Here is a 24,285-nt window from a genome sequence, read left to right as displayed (position 1 = left end):
GAGAAAGGTAGTCAGGGGAAGATAAAATCAATCAGCTATTAGAATTACGGAATAAATTTATTCCAATATCATCTACAAGGTATTTTAAATTTTGCTGTTTTGCTTATACAGGAAATTCTCCAATAATGCACTTTTATTAAATGCAATTTGTCTGTAATGTAATTCGTGAATTGCTAACCTTTCTTTATAATGCACACTCCTGTTCACTGTTATGCGATTCTCATTCCCAGGTGTCGTGGTGTGCGGAGGCCTGGATTCAACATTGGATCAGATGAGCTTGCGCACTTTCTCGTGAAGAACTTTATGAAAGGTGTTGTGAAATGTTTCTGCTAGTGGACTTGGAAAAGCATCATGAGAATGTCTCTACAGCCTGAGGACAAGAAGCTGGGAACAATCTGTTAAAACTTAAAGAGTTGAGAGAAGAGTGAAATTTAAGTGGAATTGACTAACACTAAAAGGACAGTGTTGAAGAACAGTTTGAAACTTGGCTCTGTTGTTACAATAAGAACTTTTCTCCTCTCTTGTTTAAGAAATATGTTTAAATGTTAAAGATTATCTACAGACTCATGTGAATCTGTTTCAGTGACAATGACAATGGTAACCAACTGCAAACAATACCAGTACAGGGGCTTGGACATGGTCAGTCAGCTGCTCAGGGTGGCCAGAGTACAGAAGTACATAGTGGGTGAGGGAGAGACAGGTGGGTGGCACACTGCTATTTTTAGTGAATGTGTGGTGATGTCCTGAGAGGGTGAGTAGGTTGTGCCAAAGAGATTTAGAGCTAGTCAGGGTCAGATGTTAGTGAGGATGAGAGTGAGTGGGGAAGATATTGCAGGAAATGCTCGGTACACTGGCAGAGAGTGAGTGAGTGTGAGGTATCAACGAGAAGACGGTGGCACTCTCACTGGCAGAAGGTCATTGATCATCTTCCTACATTCTGTGTATTCCTTCAGATAGTTGAGATTGCACTGGCCTGAACAGTAACTCTAGTCCAAGTTGGTGTGGTTCCAGTACAATAGCGTCCTCTGTTGATCTGGGAGAAAAAGACATCCTGCTTCTGCATCACCCCATACCCTTCCCCATCAGCAGCATCTGCATATCACTGCCCACAAAGAGAGGCACTAATTTTTCATTGTCTGCCATGTCCAGGGCCAATGTCAGGAACCATACAGGTCAGCTCTTGTCTGGGTGTACAATATCTTTTTAAAGATGGTGCTGCACCATGGATGTTGTTGAATTCTGAGATACCCAGGAAGTGGTGAGTTGTTTTGGAAATGGCACATGGTATGATGGTGTTTGAATGTGTGGGAGAGCCACCAAAGCACGAGGTAAGTAATAAATCAGGTGGGTTTTGTAAAATAAGGTGAGAGACATCCCCAAACATCATGATGTGAAATCCTTCAAGAAACTTGACAAAACTGACATGTAGCGAAAGAAATTAAGATTTGTCTATCAACGCAGGTTTCGTTCTGGGATCTGACTTGTGCAGTGTTACCATTGGATGGGATCAGAAGACAGGCTAGAACTGCAGCCAGCAGGTATAGATGCCAACTGAGGGTAATCAGTTGAAGATTCTGATGAATTGCACGATACAGTATTATACAACAGATCTGTTACAACAGATCAAAATTTACCGAGACTGTGTTATTGTTTGTGTTAGGCTAACTACTATTTTTTGTTTCAATTTTTACTGGCATTTTTGGTGGTTTGCCCCAATCCTATTTTTCCCATAGGCCCCATTATCTCTATTGCACGATTTTCTGCAACATGGCATCACATGGGAATGCAACTATGGTGTGATAGGAGAACTACCTTTATACAGTGTGTGGTATTCAATTGCTCATTTTTTCAGTGTATGTGTATGTGTGTGCACGCGCGTTCACTGCGCCAAGTATGAGTGTTGTTACAAAGAGAAAAGTAAATAAATTTGAAAGTAAGCAGTAGCAAACTGGATGCATGAAATTTTAGAAGCAGTTGTAAATAGACTTCTTGTTACATATTATTACATTGCTACATACTACTGTGATATAAATCGCAATGCAGTCAAGTGACAATAAACCAAATGTACTTGCTTCCTGAGTTTACATGATCTGATAAATATGCTAGAAACAACCATCACCTTCAGAATAAGATGGAAGTAAAGATTTCACAATTAATACAACACTTTAGTTCCAATAGTTCATACAACTAATTCTTTGGTTAAAAAATTCTGATTATTTCATCCTATTCAACCTGGTAGTTATTGTGAATGTGAATTTCAGTTTTTGAGTTCAGAAACATTGGGCTGAATCTTGCATTTCTTGATGAAGTGCCATCAGGGTTGAACTTTTTGGAAGGATTTTTGCTGCAAAAGTGAGTGGATTTTCTCATTGTATCTTAACAAACTCACTCAGTAAACCATCTACCCCATCCCTATGACATCCCTCTCATCTGATTCTGTCCCAATCTTACCATGCAGCGTTGTGCAACTGGACTAGCATTCGACTAGCATAAGATGCCCTGCAAGATTCCTAACATTTTCCTTAGACATGGCAGAGAAAGGACACTTGGCACCCTGCTTTGTGGGCAGGACACAAGAGTACTGCTTGATGGGGTGGGGCACAGACTGGCTTCCTCTTCCTCCTGGACCAGCAGTGGACATCATGACTCCAGGTCATGCCAGCCTGGTCTGAGATTGCCATCCAGAGTGTGTGGTCTCAACCATCTGGAGGAATGCCAGGCAATGTAGAGAGAAGATCAATGACCTTCTCCACTCTTCCCATGTAAATGTAACCACCTTCTTTCTGATATCTCACACTCTATCTCTGCTATTGCAACCCCCACCCATCTCCATGAAGGCTGATTCCCTCTCACTCTCATTATTGCCTGCAACACTTTCCCCACTCACTCTGACGCACCCCCGCCATTGACACCACTGATCCTGCATGCCGTCTGTGCTGTGTACTCACATGTTCAAGGCACCAGTTCACCCAGGTCAAATATTTATGTCATCCAGTTCATCTCCTATAATACCTGCCTCTCTCTCTCCTTCCAGAGGCGAAACAGCTCGGAATAGAGTCACGACAGTTGGTGGGCTGCCCTTGACTTACTGTGTCAGGACCTCCTGATTGAATGCAATCTCCCTTGACTTAATTAGTGATGGCTAACAGCTACAACAAGCATAATTGTGAGTCTGGTATCTCACACTGAGGGGGCAAAAAACATAAAGATAAGGCAAGCTACTGCAAGGAAGGGAAGCTGTGAGCATCCAGGGTAGGCTTGGAGTAACTGAACACTACAGGAGCAATTGAACTGCCTGTAGCCTTTGCTGGTCAAGTTCATGAACTGGGTACGTGTCCCTGCGCAATGTGTCCATGCAGTAGCGTTATAATAATAATAGCCATTTAACCCCAGCGTGCTGCATTAAAGTGCAGAAGAATCCTGAAAGTGGATCAGAAGTGTGCCATGAGGGTACTCAGATGCTGGCACATGTTGAATGCAAATGCCAGTGCCGATGGAGTATTTCCCAAGGTGTTAGAGGCTAATATTCAACATGGTAGTCCTTAAGAGCAAGTAGAGAGCTCAAATCATCAGGCTCTGACTTCCAAATGGAGAATTCTCAATGGCTAGTTTTTAATGAGACAGGTTGTGCTATTAACAGGATGCTTAACAAATTATAATTCCCCTTAAATGGCAACTCATTGCTGCCAATCCAGAAACTCACCTCACCATTGGGCAAAATGGATAAAAGATGTAGTGAGTTGCTCCCCATGTTAAGATTCACATGCAAATCTCACCATAGCTCATGTCATTCAGGACGTTTTAACCTTCAGTAAGAGTATATCTTCAAGGAAGAAAGTAATTTAAATTGTAACAATAATACGTTGTAACAGAAACATCATTACTAGCAGTTTTTGGGAAATTAAACAAAAGGTTTAAAATGATTGATTTGTAAGACTTTCTTTGTCTGAACAGCATTCAAGGTGCACACCATATAATGTCATAGTTATTTCCTAAAATTATTAATTTCCTAAAATCACTGCTGGAGATAAAGATATTTTGTCAGGATTACAGGGTCACAGGCATAGAAGGATGGGTCTGGGTGGGCTACTCTTCGGAGGGTCAGTGTGGACTTGATGGGCCGAATGGCTTGCTTCCACACTGTAGGGATTCTCTGATTCTATATGAAGTGCTGAAGTTTGCTCCTAATTTTGTAAATTGTCGCTACCCAGAATATTTTCATTGACAAGTATGAATTACAAAGAACAATTAAAAAACAGAATTAAAAACAATCATTCCTCTGACTATCTCATGAATGGTGTTAATCTAAGAATGTGTAGTCATGATTTGGAGATGCTGGTATTGGACTGGGGTGTACAAAGTTAAAAATCACACAACACCAGGTTATAGTCCGACAGGTTTAATTGGAAGCACACTAGCTTTCGGAGCGTCGCTCCTTCATCAGGTGATTGTCGCTCCGAAAGCTGGTGTGCTTCCAATTAAACCTGTTGGACTATAACCTGGTGTTGTGTGATTTTTAACTAAGAATGTGTAAACATTCTTCAGCAATCCGTTTCTTAGGAAAAATGCATAAATTAAGTGTCAAAAGTTTACTGTCAGATTTTTATTTCTATTAGTTATTTTGTTTCCCCTTAGAAAGACCTGAATCAAAATATTTACAGACATTTGAAAGCCACAGATTTTTCTTGAGCTTACCTGAGAGATAATGATTATCAATGTTTCTTTTGTTACGCTTATACATTTTAACCTGAGTTTTATTTTTATTTTATTCCAATGAGCTTTCAAAACAATGTATTGAAGTTCTATAGTTCCAGACACATACGAATAGTTCACAAAAGTGGCCATTCTTTTATTAACTTGATCTTAAGTGTTCTAGAAGAAATTGAGGACTGCAGATGTTGGAGATCAGAGCTGAAATTGTGTTGCTGGAAAAGGGCAGCAGGTCAGGAATCCTGAAGAAGGGCTCATGCCCGAAACGTCGATTCTCCTGCTCCTTGGATGCTGCCTGACCTGCTGCGCTTTTCCAGCAACACATTTTCAGCTTTGATCTTAAGTGTTGACAAACATTCAGGAATTGAGCAGAATTACATTTGAGCCTGAATGTGTGCTCTCTTTACTTAGAGAGATGCACTTACAGCAGTGAGAGACTGGAGATTATCCATGGCCCAAGAGACACTAATTCACTTTCTACCACCGCAAGCTGTGACCAACTAACACAAAACAGTCTTGGATCTTCACAGTCTAAGTTTGTTAATTTCCCATGCCTGCTGGATGTCATAAAAATTATGTATATATGCAAGTTTACCACAAATGGTGAGTGGAGAAATATTTTCCTTTCCCTCTGGCTGCACAGATTTCATAGAAAAGCATTTAAAAGCAACATTGCTTTCTCATTCTCAGATTTTAATTTCCCAGGAGCTCTGCTCATGAAAATTCAACTACTAGTAGCTGATCCTTCAACGTCTGACTTTCCCATCACATCTTGCCTTGCTGATTCATATTAATATTCTGGTTCCACAATTCTTCACATTTAATCCTTGCATTTAAATCCCTTCATTCAATTGTCTGCCTGTAAACTCTTCAACACCTACAATCACTTCTGCCAGACTCTCGATTCCTCTCACTTTGCTTTCTTGTTCTTTCTAGATTACTTTAGTCTTAACATTGCTGCTGAAAATGTGTTGCTGGAAAAGCGCAGCAGGTCAGGCAGCATCCAGGGAACAGGAGAATCGACGTTTCGGGCATAAGCCCTTCTTCAGGCTTATGCCCGAAACGTCGATTCTCCTGTTCCCTGGATGCTGCCTGACCTGCTGCACTTTTCCAGCAACACATTTTCAGCTCTGATCTCCAGCATCTGCAGACCTCACTTTCTCCTCTTAACATTGCTGCTCATGTCTCCAGCTAGCTAGAGCTCATGATCTTTAGTATTTGACTTAGCAACACACCCATCTAAGCAAGGTCACCTTCACCAGAACTCTATCCTAAACAACTGGAGGAAGCTTTTGCTTTTTCTTCATTCTGTGATAATGGGTGTAAAAACGGACAGGATGCCACCTCCCTTCCCATCTCCACCAAGTACTGGAAAGTTCCCAGATTGTGTGCCTATCAGGCAGTTAAATGCCGAGTTCACTTCACGGGCAGCGATGTCCCACTGAAACAGCAGCCATCAATTGGTGCCGGTTGCTTAGCAACCAAGAAATCCTTGCGCAGTGGCACAGGAGATACCTTTTGGGGGAGGGGAGGGATGGGGAAAACATGGAAAGGGATTATGGAGAGAGGAGCTTCAGAAGCAAGGGGCGGGAGCTGGCTTTCAGTGTCCAGCCGCTGCATCATATCCATGTCCCCTAACATCCCCTGATTGGGACAGATTCCCTCAATGCGCCTGGCTGAGAAAGCTGCCAGTGTTCCCACCTGCTGGGAGTGGACTTAATTCTGGTGTGAAAAGGTTCTCAGTCGGTGGTGTGATGAAATAGCTTTCCTGACCAAAATATATTGCCTGTGGTTTTGGGAAGGTGGGGATCAACTTCTTGCCATCAGCCCACTCAATTGTCTTCTCCTCCTGCCGTGGTGTTGATTCTGGGAGATTCAGCATCAGTAATGCCTTTGAATGTTAAGAGGAGATGGTTAGATTCTGCGTTTTACCCAAGCCAGTGCACTGTGGGCTTGCACTGAAATTCCTTACAGCAGACGTTGAAATATTAGCTCAAATAATAAACCTGGAATTAATAGCAAGTCTAGCTGTGACTATGAAACCAGTCAGCATCCAGTATGTTATTTATGTCACAGGCATCCCAACCCATTCTCACGCAATTACAGATGGTCAGAAATCAATTTTGTAACTGCAGTCTCTATCAACAACACAATTTCAATATGTGTACACCACAGAATTAACAATTCTCAACAAGTGAACAGGCACTTGGTCTGTCATGCTGTGTTCACTCAATGTTATTACAATAATGCAGCTTCTTTTTGAGGATTTTTGAGTCTGGTTGATATTTGACAACATTGACAAGCTGGAAAAGAGTCTTTTCATTGAGACCTTCCATCTCACTGTGGAGCTTTTGGCCCAATCCCACATGTTGTAAAAATTCTCACACTTTGACCGCTGTGGGAAATTCCACCAGAGTAACTGAGGCAATCACAATATTTGAAAATATTTAGCGACATTCTAATGTTAGAACCGACAATATCTTAAATATTGATTAATTCACTCTGTCTTCCAATGTTACAGGATCACTTAGAAAATTCTAGAATCTGGATCTGGATCTGCATGTTTACCACAAGATAAGCAGCTCTTCTTTGTGTCACACCCCATCTATGTACCAAGTTTTATTGAAATCCATTAATTAGATTTTGTAATATGTTGTTAAAGACAAACAGAAAAAGGTGAAAACAGAGACAAAGAGATTACTTTTGCTCACAGAAGTGGCAAAATTAATTAAAGTTTCAAGAACTATATAAATTTCTAAATTTATTAATAACAGAATTAAAATAGTAAAATGGTAAATCAAAGATTCGCGCTACATAGATTCTTTATGTCCGACAGTTGCAGGAAACAAAATCAGCCTCTTAGTGAATACATTAGAGCAGATAAGCATAGTGCTAGAATTTAATTAATTGTACCATAAAGTTAGTGAGTGTTACTATGAAAACTGTAATTAATGTTTCAATACAGTTTTGGACAGAAAGGTTTACATCTTTTCAAACTTTAATACCATCATAATGTCCCTGTAAATGTCACCACATATATGTAACATTTGCATCACTTCACACATTTTGATCTTGGCAGATTGCAGGACCTTGCTGGCTTTTCTTGGATAAGGTTAAGAACAATTCTTCAGCCAGAGCATAGAGAACTTGAGAACAACCAGTCATTTCAGACATTAACATCATTATTTTTTGTGCAGACAACATATTTTTCCTCACTATTTAATAAGTATCTATCAATCAAATAAGGGATATGTCATGCCCATTTTTCAGATTTATGTGAAGAGCACAATGAAATAAATAACTTGGAAAGTAGAGGATTTCTGTACACTATTCTAATGATGCACAATATGTTTTTAAGCAGCAAAATAAACATTACAGGGAACATTATTTTTCAGCTTTTTTCCCCTTTCTGCTCTGAAGGTCCTGACGTGTACATGGTTTTAAAAGACTAAGTTAGTCATGAGGGCTGTCTATGACTGAGCACAAGGATATTATATTAGTTAATCTGCATCACCAGGGTGTTTAAAAACAGAACACATGGAATTAGCATTTGCAAAGGCTTGGTTTGGGGCCCCAGCATTTTGTTAGACATACTGATCAGTTGCACTAGTATAAATGAGAGGCCTTCACCTTGCATGACTGTCAAGAAAGCCCCAACATAGTTACATAGTCTGTAACACAGTGTGAAGTGTGCGACCCAGGATTGGGTGTTCTCCCTTGGGCTGCAAGTTCTGAGACTCACATCTATGTGTTGGCATTTTCAGTCAAGTGATATAGTCTGTTATAGATCGGCTTGAAAATCTGGACAGGTTCAGAGCCTCGCTCAATTACCTTGTGCTGCTGGATCCATCTTGCTGTGCCAACAGGCAGAATTGGGTGGCAATGGCCTAGTGGTATTATTGCTAGAATATTAACCAGAGTCATAAGTAATGTTCTGGGGCCTCGGGTTCAAATACTGCCATGGCAGATGGTGGAATTTGAATAAAATGAAAAACTGAAATAAAGAGTCTAATGATGATCATGAATTCATTGTTGATTGATAGAAAACACCCATCTGAATTACTAATGTCCTTTACCTTGTCTGGCCTAGATGTGAATCCAGACCCACAGCAATGTAGTTAACTCTGGCACTGTCCTCTAGGCGATGAGAGCAATAAATACTGGCCTAGGTAGAACCATTTTCATGCACGAATGAATAAAAAATTCAGATACTGCATGTCCTACACTAGAAGAGTGGGTACACTCCAGCAGTTGAAAGAGCTTTGAGATGTTCACAAGTCATGACAGGTGCTCATATACAAACATGTGCAAGTTTTCTTCCTCTTTATTACAAAACCACCTCTGACGCAAAATCAAGATAATGTATTCAAAGGAAACTTTGGCAATGCAAATCCGAGGATAAACCCACAAGTTGGAGGTTATCTTATGATTATGCATCATAGCACACTGATGAGGAAGATCTAATAACTGGGTCAAATACTGGCTCTTTAGTAGCTAGTTCCAATGTCCAGGCCTTGGTTTCCCTGATCATCACTGTTGTCTTAATATTTCAGTGTACAAATTGAACATTGTTGAGGAACTCTCTTGTGGCTGTACAGGTTATTGGTTAGGCCATTTTCAGAATACTGTTGCAGTTCTGGTCTTCCTGCTATGGGAAGGATGTTGTGAAACTTGAAAGGGTTCAGAAAAGAATTACAAGGATGTTGCCAGGGTTGGAGGGTTTGACCCCGGGGAGAGGTTGAATAGGCTGGGGCTGTTTTCCCTGAAGCGTCAGAAGCTGAGGGGTGACCTTATAGAGGTTTGTAAAATCGTGAGAGGCATGGATAGGGTGAATAGCTAAGGTCTTTTCCCTGGGCTGGAGGAGTCCAAAATTGGAGGGCATAGATTTAAAGTGAGAAGGGAAAGATTTAAAAGGGACCGAAAGGGGCAACATTTTCACGCAGAGGGTGGTGCATGTATGGGATGAGCTGCCAGAGAAAGTGGTGGAGACTGGTACAACTACAACATTTATAGGCATCTGGATGGGTATATGAATAGGAAGAGTTTAGAGGAATATGGGCCAAATGCTGGCAGGTGGGATCAGATTAATTTAGAATATCTGGTCACCATGGATGATTTGTGCTGAAGGGTCTGTTTCCATGATGTACATCTCTATGACTCAATCTAAACTATTCTTTTTGTTGCTTATTAACATCTCCAGTTTCCCAGCAATCAACATTGAACACTGATATTTGGAGAAGACATAATATCTTATCATCAGCTTGTACCCGATGCCCAGGTTTTATTCCATGCTACCTCCTAAGTTTGGCTAAGGGAGACAATGACCGACACCTGGAGAGTAATGAAATTAGAATGCCTGATTGCCTGGGTATCTCTGTCGCGTTAATTCAGGAGGTTTCTCCAAAGCTCTCTCAAACTGAATTGACTGTAGTTTCAAACTGTGAGCAGTACCAACCTGTTCACCTATTGCAAATAAGACTGCACATGGCTCATTTTCCCTTAATGTTCGGTTTAAATACAAGTACTGTTCAGATTTCTAAATTAATACATCTCAGAGTGAAAACTTCATAAACTTCCTTTTTAATGATGTAATAGGCTATGGCAGAGGATGATGGCACCCTTTATATTTAGTTTGTTAACTTGGCATTTTATATTCTAATTAGGAGAACTCAAGTTATATAATAGTTGGAATTAGGATTCGACACGGACAAGTGCTGAGATTGATGTTCACCTATTTCATAAACCATTAGGAAATTGGAGGTACAATTTCAAAATATACAGGTAACATCAAATTAGGGGATGTCCTTAATATAGAGCAGGACTGTGAAAACATAGGATGGCTTGCACTATGAGCACATAATTGGCAACTGAGCTTCAATATAAGTGATTGAGAAGTAGTACATGCTGATAGGAAGAATAAAGAAGCCACACATTCCCACCCAGCAAAACAAGTGTCTAAATGGGATAAAGGAAAATGCATCTAAGTGAGCTTATACACATCATTAAAAGTGGCGATGAAGATTAGCAAGTGCATAAAGTACAGCAAGCAAAACACGAGGGTTCATACTAGAAGTCATTTCTAAAGGGATAAAATTGGTAAGTGGGGAAGTAGTTTATGATTGATAATCGGTGATTTTCAGTTTTTTTTGTAACTGAAGAGTTTCATATCAATAGATTTCATGAGTCTTGAAGATAATGGCACAATTAAGGCATCTGGATTTTCATTGGGTACCAGTTGATGAGTATTTGTTAACCTTAATCTCAGTTTACACTGTTTGAGGAGTCTGATAATGCTGACCACCCAAGGCTTCAGTAAAAGTCTGTCTTTGGTAGTAATCTCTGCTAAAGTGGACTCAAGTCTGTAATCTGTTGCTTATCACAATTGCTTGCTTCACTAATGCTGACAACAAATTAAAAAGTTCAACTGGTGATACAGGCATTGTCTGCTGTAATTAGTCACGCCATGTTGCATGGTTACTTATGTAGGCACAAAGATAGTTCTCTTTTCCCAAGAGTTTTACAAATAACTTTGTTGTGTAAAAAATTTTTTGGAGCATGTAATAGCCAATTAAACCTCAGAACTGCACTTTTGCAATGATTTTATCATAAGGTATGCTGCACAGTTCCTGGCTAATACGATTTCTTGGAACACAAGGAAAGGTTGGTGAGAACAACAAGTCTTATTACTGACATGTACAAATCACTACAGTGTCCTGTTCACTGGTGATTAGAAAAGATGCTAGCCTTGACTAAGTTGCTTTTATATTGTGGCAAATACTACCACCTCCATACAATATACGTCTCTTTGCGAATCTTAGAGATTCTGCAAGACAGCATTTTGCTTAAAACTTCATCAATAAGGCGGATTGTCAGCAACAATACAGAAGTTAATGGGAGCATTAGAGTAATAAGGGGAATGCTGCAAGATTGCATGTGTAAACAATGATGCAAGCTGCGACTTGAGTGTTATGCCATTAACAGTGTCTAGAGTTAAACTTTTTTATTTCAGATAAATATTTTAAAACCAGATTGAAAAAGCGTGTAGCTGCAATTGCAAACATATTAGTAAAGCAAAAGAAATGCACTGATTCATACCTATTCATTTTGGAGCTGAACCAATAGCTCCCCAGTGTGTCAATATTTTTTAAGCTTGAATTGCACTCAATAATATTTCACACCTGTGTAATGCCATTACGGTTTAAGTTAACAGTTTCCTCAGTGGATATCAGGGAGTATAAATCGACATGCATTCTATCCATTCACCAGGTTCAAAACACTGCAAAAATGTATTGTTTCATGTGTGATCTGTGTTTGCATTCGCATCACTACTAAGTTAGTTGGGGCTTTCTTTGAATGACTCTCAGTATTGAAATAAGGTCGCATTCATTCAATTCAACAAGTTGCTAAATTCTTTAAGATTAGTTGGAGCTCGCACTGCACAAGCACTGAATAATTTTACCAGCCATACAGATAAACAACCAATGGTGCTTTAATGACTGCTGAAGCCCACTGTCAAAACATCAAGACAATGCTTTATGCTTTCCTCAATGTGAAGCCTGAATAAGTCCCGTTGTTCCCTCCCAAGTAATACTGGTCTGACTGACTCTGACCACCTTCCTCTACTTCTTACTTGTCTACTTCTTACTATGACATACTTGATAGCCATTGTGAGTAAGGCAGTTGCCAGACTGGTCCACTTTGATACAGTGTGCTGCCTCTAGAGGCACAACAGGCCTCAGTCACCTGCTCAAATCCTTAGCATGATGATCATAAATTAATTTCAAGCAATATCCTCAGGCATGTCCCTCAGTCAGCTTTTGCCCTTAGCTGTCTCTTATCCATTTCTAAATCTAAAGTTTGCATCATCTTAGATTAGATTACTTACAGTGTGGAAACAGGCCCTTCGGCCCAACAAGTCCACATCAGGCCGCAATCCACCCAGACCCATTCCCCTACACCTAACACTACGGGCAATTTAACATGGAGCACCTGGAGGAAACCCACGCAGACACGGGGAGAATGTGCAAACTGCACACAGACAGTCGCCTGAGGCGGGAATTGAACCTGGGTCTCTGGCGCTGTGAGGCAGCAGTGCTAACCACTGTGTCACCGTGCCACCCTAAAGCAAGACTTTACATTTCTATGTCTCGTCACAAAGAATGGAACAAGTTTCAAAGCATTTCATCTGTTGAAGGATTAAAGAAAACACCAATTAAAGAAATGACGTAACAGTTGGCAGAGGAGCAGAAAGCAGCAGCAGAGAGTGGCTCTCGAGGTGAGGTGGCCAGGTGGCAGCTGTATTTAGAGAGGTAATGTTAAACAGCAGCAGCTTAAACAGTGATTACAGAACTTTGGAACAGAACAAGAGGAATAGTGGATATGTGCCATGGCACAGTGCAGGAGGAAATCATTGTGAGTGAAGCAATAGAGAGAGTTTAAAACAATAAAATTAATTAGTTGACACATTGAAACCGAGCTGAGTTTGACATTGACAGCACTATTCCATACACGCAGCCCAGCCGCTGATTTTAATTTTGGCGCATGAGTCAGAAATATTCCCTGTCCTGTTTTCAGGATTAGGATCAAAATCAACCTCACAGCACAGCTCATGTGCTCTGAAACCTGAAATGTCTGGGCAACAGAATGAGCACAACTGTCTAAATAAAGATAAATTGTTTCCACATGACCACCATATTCTAAACAAGCTAAAATTGTGAAACAAATCAAAATTGACCAAAAATCTGCTGAAAGATAGAATTAAACTCTGAGTTTCAGGTGGCGGAGAAGAATAGTGGAAATTAATTATTTTAAAATACTGTGACACAACATTAAGAAAAAGCTGTCGGAAAGGCTCAATTGCAATCCAAACTCCTTGGGTCAATGTGCTATGTTTATGGTACTCTGGTTGTTACATCTGTTACACTGCAGTTACTTTCCTTCCCAAAGCCTGCTCTCCTGAAGGTAATACATCATGCTGAAGGATGGTTTCGCATTTGCAGCTGCTCTTCCAGTAACTCATCTAACTGTCAGTCCCTCATGTGTGATTCAGGTGAATAAGTTGGCATGAGTCACAGTGGTTATCACACCTTTCTATCCTCACCTCACAACCATCACAAAAGCCACTGAAGAGCCATTAAGAGTATCAATTGTGGTTGATCCTCCTTCGACTTGGGTGAGGGCACCACGCTCCTTTGCCACCTTCATCAGTTCTGTTATATCTGAGATCAGCTAAAGGAACACTGAGCTGAAAATGAGCCAAAGACTTACACGACCTGTTCAGTTCTAAAAGTACAGTACCGACTTTCAATGTGCAAATTTTACAAGGTTGAAAACAAATATGGAACAAATTAGCCAAAGATTACATATCAAAATGTTGGCTTACTTAAACATAAACTTTAAATGTTTGTCTAAGCTTTAATTCTATTCCACAAACTTTGATATGGGGTTCAAACTTTTGAGTTTCACAAAATTAAACCTGCATCCAGTCCCAAGGGCTTGACGGACTGACAGATTGTTAATTGACAGACCTGTTTTGGGTTGGCTATCCCACATTTCTACACTATCACTGATTGGATAGTCCATTATTACTGATTGGCTATTCACATTTCTGCACTGTTACTGATTGGATACTCCACATCTGTACACAGTCACCAATTTGAAGTATATTCTAAACAAGAGGACTGTCTATCACCCACCTTGTCCTTCTGTTTGTTGTTAGCCATATATTTCACCAAGAATTGACTCATTTACCTGCCTTGTAGGCAGCAGAATACAACATAACATTAGTGAAAACATAAAAGCATTGCCTAATATTTTGGCTCCAGTTACAGCAAGCAGTGACCCTGTTGTGGCAGTACTTAGCTCATTTTAATTGTTTTTGTTTCAATAGCACAATACATGATCATACAACCAAAGACTAGATTTGTCAGCCAAACCATTGCAATTATTTTCCAGTGGAGTTATATTTTTCTCTTGATGAGAAGCCTTCAAACAATTGAACACCATTTGGTGCTCTCAGTTCTTACTGATAAATGTCACTGTAAACCGGAGAGACATTCCATGCTGTCACCTCTGTGTGGTCTGACCTACGTTTGCTGGTGCAGAGCAGAGAGCAAATAATTCAAGACATTAGGAACACTGTCGAGGGTTAAATTAAATTACACAGCTGGTTACATCTGAATGCCTTTATGTCTTCTCCTTGTCAATGCAACACTGGTAATGTAGTAATCAAAGTGTAATGGGGGCATTACTCATCTCTAAAAACCCGATTCTTCACAAACCAAATCCTGCCAAACGAAAAAGACACTAGCCTTTTCAGACTCAGCCATGCCCCACACTCCCTTTAAGCTTCACTTACTATAAATTTCAAAACTATAAATTCTACTAGTGCACTCAAGCAGAAACATGATAATTCATTATGGTCTATCTTCTAGGCCAGACATGCTAATTCAATCTCTTCTTTGGGGCTCAGTTCTGTTTACTGCCATAGCTGGTATTGTTTACATACAGTGCACTTTAGCTCCAATTACACTTGCAGAACTTTTTAACGCCACAGGCTCACAGCAAGACAGATCCATGCACAGCATGAAAATACTGTGCAGGATTGTAAACCTTTTATGTCAATGCAAACAGCAAAAATTTAGTTTTGCTTTTCATTGGAAGTGTCTTGCTGCAGTTTCAGTGCAGTGTCAACAACTTTGCTGCATACCGCCTCTTCTCTGCCCACTGTCTTGGTGTTGATTTGATTTGATTTATTTATTGTCATGTGTATCTTGTTACAAATTACAGTGAAGAGTATTGCAAAGTATTGCTCATCTTAAAACTCAGAAAAATAGACAAAAACATAGAATATAAAGGCAGAAAAAAAATTAAGAAATAAAGAACCATTGATGTCCAGCATTCCTAATACTTTAGATAAACTGCACATCACTCCAAAGGGCCAGGCTGAAGGACAATCTCTGCCCTATTTATCCAAGCATCACTCTTCAACAGAACATTAGTGTAGACAACACCTCATCAAGATTGCAGAGAACAAAATATAAAATGCACAATAACCTCCTCAATAAAGTGACAGGTATCTTGTGGGAATTGTCATGACCACAGGTAATAACTGAGATTAGCCATAGAAATGTCACACTTTAATTACATTGTGTATTCATTTTCAATAGAACAAAGGATATACAGCCAAACGTTGACTGCAGATGTAAGTTCAGTGACTGCCTGGAGAAAGAGAGAGACAGAGAGACACCCAGGAATGTCACATCTGATGAGGTATCAAACAAGATTTAAAACAAGAAAATGCACTACAAACTGAATTTATAATTGCCTAGGAGTATCTCAGACTGTGAATCTGATAGTGCAAAGGTAGTGAGAATCATATTTGTTTTTTCCTGATTTTAAGAATATCCAGGAACAAGGCCGAACATTAAGTTTCAGCCCTGGTCTATGTGTGAAATGCCTGATGTCCTTTAGCGCATGGACTGGTGCGCTGGGAATGTCACAGTGCTTAGAATAACCATTTAAATACCTTTGCACGGTAGGTTGCAGAAAGGGAAAAGATTCCCACACTCTGAGTGCTGTCCAATGAATTCAAGACAAAAAAAAATCAACCTACAGAGTCCCCCAAGAATCGCAAAATTGATTGTTCATCGATTAATATTTGATGAAACTGGTGACAGCGCAACAACTGCAAACTTCACCTATTCACTCTTCTTCAACAATTCTGCTGAATTAAAAAAAATGGCTACTTTGCCTTTTGGAATAGAATACTCTGCTTCCCAATAATGCAAAGATATCACAACTTCAATGGTAAATTTGAGTGTGCAACAACCAATGGTTGTACTCCAGTGGTAGCCTTTGCAGGTTCTTCAAACGTCACTTTGGCCTCAAAGTTGAGAGCAATAACAATAGACTGTGATGGATGGTTGATTTTTCTTGCAGCTCTCTGTGCACCAAATGTCTACCAGAGTTAACGCCTCCCTCTAAGTCTGCATACCTGCTCATGTCTGGTCAACTGACTCAACTTGGAAAAGATAAAAAAACAAAGAACTATGGATGCTGGAAATCAGAAGCAAAATCTGAAATTGCTGGAAAAGCCCACCAGGTCTGGCAGCAATTATTGTTTTGGGTCCAGTGGCCTTTTTCTAGAACTGGACCTGAAACGTTATCTCTGCTTTCTCTCCACAAATGCCAGGGAACTATAGACATCGGTGGTGGGCAAGTTGTTGGAGGGAATCCTGAGGGACGGGATTTACATGTATTTGGAAAGGATTCTGGATTAGTGGTGCTGGAAGAGCACAGCAATTCAGGCAGCATCCGAGGACAGGCAAAATCGACGTTTCGGGCAAAAGCCCTTCATCAGGAATAAAGGCAGAGAGCCTGAAGCATGGAGAGATAAGCTAGAGGAGGGTGGGGGTGGGGAGATAGTTGACCCATCCCCTGGGTAATTTGCTTTTCCATCAGATCCTCGCGAAATGCTTCATTTTTCACTTTAACCTTAATTCAATTGGTCTAAGACATGCCTACATCGCGGAAGTATTTATCACAATCGGCCCAGTCTATATCACTCACCATTATGTCTGCATCAATTGCCCCCTTAGCCTCTTCTGCTCCACAGACCCCAAACAAAAGTTAACTTTTTGCTGAGACCTCTCACTTCAGGGAACATCCCGTGAAACCTCTCTGCAATCTCTGCAGTGCAATTGTTCCCTGCCGATTTTGTAGCGATTGGACCCGCGCAGACTGTGGACTAACCATATCTTTCTTTAGAGTCTGCAACAATACTTCCTTCCTCCTATATTCCACCCTGTGGCTGATGATTATGCTTCCTTACGAACTTGCAGATGCAAGGACTACTGGGTTTTCAGTTCAGTACAACAGTGAACCTTTCATCGTTTTAAGTAAAGGTCCTGCTGAGAGCCCTGTCATTGACGGTGCCAGGAATCTTCACTGCCAAAACAAAACTTTCCTGAGCATAACGCACCGCCTTTCCCCCGGTACCTCCCGCTATATGCCTCATCATTAGAGCAGATGCGATCGGGAGGTAAGCTAAGAGAATGGAAGAGAGTCCATTCAGGTTACTCTATGCTACTATCTCCCCACCCCCACCCTCCTCTAGCTTATCTCTCCATGCTTCAGGCTCTCTGCCTTTATTCCTGATGAAGGGCTATTGCCCGAAACGTCGATTTTGCCTGTCCTCGGATGCTGCCTGAATTGCTGTGCTCTTCCAGCACCACTAATCCAGAATCTGGTTTCCAGCATCTGCAGTCATTGTTTTTACCTATGTATTTGGAAAGGCAAGACTGATTAGGGCTAGTCAACATGGCTTTGTGCATGGGAAATCATGCCTCAGTAACTTGATTGAGTTTCTTGAAGAAGTAATGAAGAGGATTGATGAGGGCAGAGTGGTGGACGTGATCTAAATGGACTTCAGTAAGGCATTCGACAAGGTTCCTTGTGGTAAACTGGTTAGCAAGTGTAGATCTGATGGAATACAGGGAGAACTAACCATTTGGACACAGAACTGACTTGAAGGTAGAAGACAAAAGGTGGTGGTGGAGGGTTGCTTTTCAGACTGGAGGCCTGTGACCAATGGAGTGCCACAAGGAACAGTGCTGGGTCCACTGCTTTTCATCATTTATATAAATGATTTGGATGTGAACATTGGAGGTATAGCTAGTACGTTTGCAAGTGACACCAAAATTGGAGGTGTAGTGGACAGCGAAGACAGGTTACCTCAGATTACAACAGGATCTGGACCAGATGGGCCAATGGGCTAAGGAATGGCAGATGGAGTTTAATTTAGATAAATGTGAGTTGCTACATTTTGGAAAGGCAAATCTTAGCAGGACTTATACACTTAATGGTAAGGTCCTAGGAAGTATTGCCGAACAAAGAGACCCTGGAGTGTAGGTTCATAGCTCCTTGAAAGTGGAGTTGCAGGTAGATAGGATAGTGAAGGTGGTGTTTGGTATGCTTTCCTTTATTGGTCAGAGCATTAAGTATAAGAGTTGGGAGGTCATGTTGCGGCTGTACAGGACATTGGTTAGGCCACTTTTGGAATATTGCGTGCAATTCTGGTCTCCTTCCTATCGGAAAGATGTTGTGAAACTTGGAAAGGCTCAGAAAAGATTCACAAGGAGGTTGCCAGAGTTGGAGGATTTGAGCTACAGGGAGAGGCTGATTAGGCCGCTGCTGATTTCCCTGGAGTGTGGGAGGCTGAGGGGTGACCTTATAGAGGTTTACAAAATTATGAGGGGCCTGGAAAGGATAAATAGACAAGATCTTCTCCCTGGAGTGGGGAAGTCCAGAACTAGAGAGCATAGATTTAGGGTGAGAAGGGAAAGAATCAAAAGCGACCTAAGGGGCAACATTTTCATGCAGAAGTTGGTGTATGCATGAAATGGTGTGCATCAGATGATATGGTCGAGGTTTGTACAATTACAGCATTTATATGAATCGGAAGGGTTTAAAGGGATATGAGCAAAGTGCTGGCAAATGGAACTAGTTAGGTTAGGATATCTAGTCGGCATGGAAGAGTTGGACCAAAGGGTTTGTTTCTGTGCTGTGCATCTCTATAGCTCTAAATGCTTTGAGATCTGCTGAGTTTTTCCAGCAATTTCTGTTTTTGTTCTAACTTGGAAGAGTAACAGCTGGGAATTATGTGCCCTCTCCTTTCTGTTGATAAATCAATGTGCTGCACTCTCTTTGAACCACATGGAACTGCTCTCCTCTCAAAGTAACTTGATTTACCACCTTAGGTATATTTTATGATTTTTCCATTCACTAATTCCACCCATGCCATAATTGTGAAAACGTTTAATTTTTATTTGTTTCTGTGGTTGCAGATGGCTGCGTAAGTTCACTTTTAATAACTTTAATAAGGCCACAAAAGGTAAATGGAGATATTGTACTTCCATCATGTTTCACAAATGGCAACTACCTCTTTTTTGGAAGGTTGGGGATGATCAGAACAATGTTAAAAATGGCCAAATAGTCTAATACCAATATTAGACCACATTTTATGCATTTTCTTGTTAAATTCAGCATAGGGAAGAAAAAAATGATCTTTCGCAAAAAGTTTGCAGAGATAAAGAAAATCTTGGCATAAACTTTGCTGCAATTTATAACCATCTGTCTAAACTAAAGAATTATCTGGTGTTTAAATTATCCAAACCTACCCCAATCTTTGGTTTCGCCCCCGGACCTGCCATGGGGGATGTGGTTCCAAGTGGGGAATGAACAAGATGAACCTTCTGGTTTTGACTGATTGCAATCACATCTGCTCCATTTTCTGAATCAGATTCCAGCTCCTGCCAATAGACCGTGGGAAACATCATCATGTTAACTCATGCAAAGCAATAATAAAATAATTCAAGAAAGACTTGGCATTACACAATAACTTCTGCGACTTAAAGATGTGACAAATTATTTTACTGTCAATAAAATACCTTTGAAATGTCATCACTGCTGTAATGTAGGAAGTGTGGCAGCCAATTGACATACAGGAAACTCTCACAGCAGGAATGTGTAATAATCAGATAATTGATCTTTGGGATGTTTATTGAAGGATAAATAATGGTTTGGGCTGTAGGTCGACTCACTGCTGCCTTTGAATTAGAGTCACGAGATCTTTTATATCCAGCTGAGAGTTTGAGTAATAAATCCATATAAAATAACATTATAAGAAAATAATAACCATAATAGTTTTTTTAAAATTAGAGGATAGAGATTTGCGATGGATGGTAGTTTTAATAGCCATCTAGAAATGAAATTCAAAATGTTCACAAATCTGAGATGATATATTCAACTCAAAAAGTTATTTCTTTTTATAATATCTTGTTAAATTCCATTCCATTCATTCCAGTCTTAATATAAAGAACTTAATAGTGAACCAATGTCTGAAAATCCCCTTTATTCCATCTGTTTTGTTTCTAAAATGATTTATATGCTACACAGTATGCAAGTTGCATGTCATTGTTGCAATGTGTTTTGACCTGTGCAAACCATTTCCAATATAATGGCAGTCATATGCTATGCAGTGTGTCAACATCACAATCCAAGAACTATTAGAGGCATGGCATATGACTGAAAATCACTGAAATATTGACTGTTGAAGTGCTGTTTTCAACAATGCAGGATTCAACATGGAAAAACATCTTGTACTGTTTCAGAAACTGTGCAGAAATCACTGCTTACTTGTAAGTTGCATTTAATGAAATTCGGTGGAGAATTCAACATCTCAAATCCTATCAACAGCACATTTCATTTATGAGAACATAACACTTTGAGAACTACAGCAGTTAGAAAAACACCAAAAGCTTGCATGTTAATTGGCAAATTCTCTCATTTTCCACCTTTTAGCAGGCTTCTCGATAATTAGTAGGCTCTAATTTTTATTGGGTTACGTTTTGACAGCTGACACCTGACATCGAGTATGTCACCCAAGAAACTGCTCTTCAGCTGTGGCTCTGGGCAGGGAATGTTGGCAAAGTATTAAATTGTGGTATGTATTAAATCTGAGAACTGTACCACATTGCAGAGACACAAAGAAGGATGTACACTGTGCAAAACTAGGTCTTTTATTTTGTGGGGTCATTTGTGTAACTGGCTGGATTGTTATTTATTATTTTATGTTGGTGAGCCCCAGTAAAGTCTGCAAGTTGAATATATCATGTGAATAAATATAATGACTTTGGTGACCTGTGTTTGTTGTGCAGAATGCACGGCTTTATATCTCGTATTGTCAGCCTAGAAAGTTGGCAATAACAAAGAGCTTCTGGATCAGTGGTGCTGGAAGAGCACAGCAATTCAGGCAGCATCCGAGGACAGGCAATCAATAACAAAGAGCTGTCACTTATTGAATGAGATACTTGTGATACACCGTAACTTAGAGAAACAAAATATTTACAGAAAAGTTAGTTAATCCCAAGGTGTGACATTTGCACTCCACTCCTCCTGCTACCCTCTAGCCTCAAAAGGCCTAAGATGTCCAGAGACTTCCAGTACAGACGTCAGTGTAGGAGAGAAGCAGGCATCTCTGCTGAATAATTGTCTCAGCCACTAGCTACCTGGACCTTTTGATGTCCACCTTGGTCAGGACAAGGAATAATCCCACAAAGAAATCTTCCAATCTGCCCACTCCCCTCTGCACTGAGTGGCCAAAGATTACGTGATAGAGTCAGAAATTAAGGAACAGCCTTGGTAGAGAAGGAAAAGGTGCTGCAACCATGCCAATCTTAAATAGGTGTGAAACTTGGACCCCCTCCTGACTGGAAATTGCAGGTAGCCTGGAAATTGGTGGATCAGTTTAATGGCAAGAACTGGTGCATGGAGCACAATGAATCTCGCCATACAGAGTTTCCCACAAATGGCCTGCAAATCCTCCAGACTACAGGAGTATAATGGCTGACCATACACGGTGAGGTAATAGAGGGGGTGCAAGAGTAGTTTGGACAAGAAACACCCCATGCAGAGCAGAATGATGCAGTCAGGTGGCCAGCGGGAGAAATGACTACAAAACTAGTTAAGAGCTACAATCAAGCATGCTGGGTACTTTGGTCAACCTAGTTTAAACTCTGATCCAGGTTATACTGCAGTGAGGACATATTGTGACTGTAGACTGTGACTTGCAATTTCCTGTGTTGACCCAATAAATAAGGTGTCATCGTGGTCTGCTAGACATACATATATGGAATATGGTATGTTGCTGCTTACGACTTGGTATAAACATTTGGGAGTTGCTTACCAGTAAACTCCATTTGCTGGGATTGAACGATGTGATCTGGTTTGGTTAATTCATTGGCTGAGCGCCAGAGACGTTTTTGGAAAATGAGCAACTTTGGGATAAAAGTTACCAGCTTAGACAAGGTAACCCTTGAGACCAACATTTGAGAAGCACATGCCCTGGAGTTATCTTTAGAGAGACAAAGAGCCATGAAGCAAAATCTACAGCAAGAGCAAAGTTTGGCGGCTTCCCTCGAATTGGGGTGGTATTTGTTTCAAGCCAGATTTGTACAGTTAGAGTTAAATGTGAATTAAGTTAAAGCTAAGGTAGAGTGAAGTTAAATGAAGTGAGTTAAAGTTGAGGTTAAGTTGGACGATGTAAGATGTAAATTTTGCAACAAATGTGTGTTTTATATGAAGTGTTGGTACATAAAGAGTTACATAAAGGAAGGTTTGTTTAATTAAAGTCTGAGCTGACTTCTGTCTTTCATGCTCGGGAAGAATATCTTGGTTAAAGGTTTGAGTACCCCTTTCGAGTAACAATGGCATGGAGGGAACATCCTGGGAGGGAGATAAAGATAGTAATTGAGAGTAATGCTAAATAAAACAAACATGCAATTTGTAAAACTGACTATTGCTTTAGTAAGGAATGACAGAGGGATTGGGGAGTGATTGTGAAAAAGAGGGAGAGCGGTCAGGAATGACTGAGAGGAAAGACATTGTAAAGCAGCTGAGGGAAATTATTTTAAAAGCAAAATACTACAGATGATGGAAATCTGAAATAAAAATAGGAAATGCAAGGAACACTGAGCAGGTCTGACAGAATCTGCTGAGAGGCAAATAAGAGACAAGGCTGCATCTTAACTTTCGTTAGCTAAGTCAGAGTTGCATTAAGTTGCTTGGCAGGGTTTCTGCCATGAGATGTGGCAAGGTACTGGAAGAAACTGCAAGGTACTCACTGTATCTTGTCAAAGTCCCCACATCAACAGCGTATCCCACCTCTATGGTGTCCCTCACACCTGATTCCATCACCATCAAGCATTCCCAGAACAACTCGCCACTCTGTGGCTATCCAGGAAGTCACCAGTTGCCTTGTATGCATGCCATCTTTAAAAGGCCATTGTGTTTCTGGACAAGCACGGTCAGACCAGAGTTGTCCAGTACCTTTCCTGACTTTTGCCCCAGATGTGGCAGATGGGGAAATTGGCACTTTGTTTTGTGGGCACTGACCTGAAGAAACTGCTGAATGGAACCATGTAGAAGTTGGACTTACTCTTGCTCCAGGACCAACAATGAAGGTCTTGACACTGGACTATATCAACATGGTTCAATGTGAGAGGCACATTCAGCCATCTGCAGGAATGCCCAACACTGTAGAAAAAAAGTCAATGATCTTCTCCACTCTGCCAATGTTAGGCGTGACCATCTTTTCTCCAATATCTCTCATTCTCTGTATCTCTGCAATAGCACCCACCTCCCAGCAAGGCCCAGACCTCTCTAATTATAAAGAACAGAGAAGAATACAGAACAGGAACAGGCCCTTCAGCTCTCCAAGCCTTTGCAGACACATTTAACACTGAATGTAAGTTTGCTTGCTGAGCTAGAAGGTTTGTTTCAGACTAGGTAACATCATCAGTGAGCCTCCGCATGAAGCGCTGGTGGCATGGCCTGCTTTCCATTTAGGTTTCCATGGGTTGGTGATGCCATTTCCTGTGGTGATGTCATTTCCTGTTCTTTTTCACAGGGTGTGGTAAATGAGATCCAAGTCAATGTGTTTGTTGATAGAGTTCCGGTTGGAGTCCCAATCGGAACACTATCAACAAACACATTGACTTGGATCCCATTTACTGC

At 40.6% G+C, this 24,285-nt stretch overlaps 1 protein-coding gene across 1 annotated transcript in view; it reads right to left on the bottom strand.

Annotated features, from left to right (window-relative positions):
- Positions 1-24,285, bottom strand: part of LOC122554972 (rho GTPase-activating protein 7-like) — a 260,499-nt gene that overhangs the window by 91,131 nt on the left and 145,083 nt on the right. Inside the window, exon 4 of the mRNA XM_043700450.1 lies at positions 19,890-20,021. Coding sequence (XP_043556385.1) covers positions 19,890-20,021 — 132 coding nt within the window. The remainder of the gene's footprint in view (positions 1-19,889; positions 20,022-24,285) is intronic.

The sequence above is a fragment of the Chiloscyllium plagiosum genome, chromosome 1 (assembly GCF_004010195.1).
Source record: "Chiloscyllium plagiosum isolate BGI_BamShark_2017 chromosome 1, ASM401019v2, whole genome shotgun sequence".
Classification (NCBI taxonomy): domain Eukaryota; kingdom Metazoa; phylum Chordata; class Chondrichthyes; order Orectolobiformes; family Hemiscylliidae; genus Chiloscyllium; species Chiloscyllium plagiosum.
Note: the sequence above shows the minus strand (reverse complement) of the source record. Positions and strands in the feature narration are given on the sequence as shown.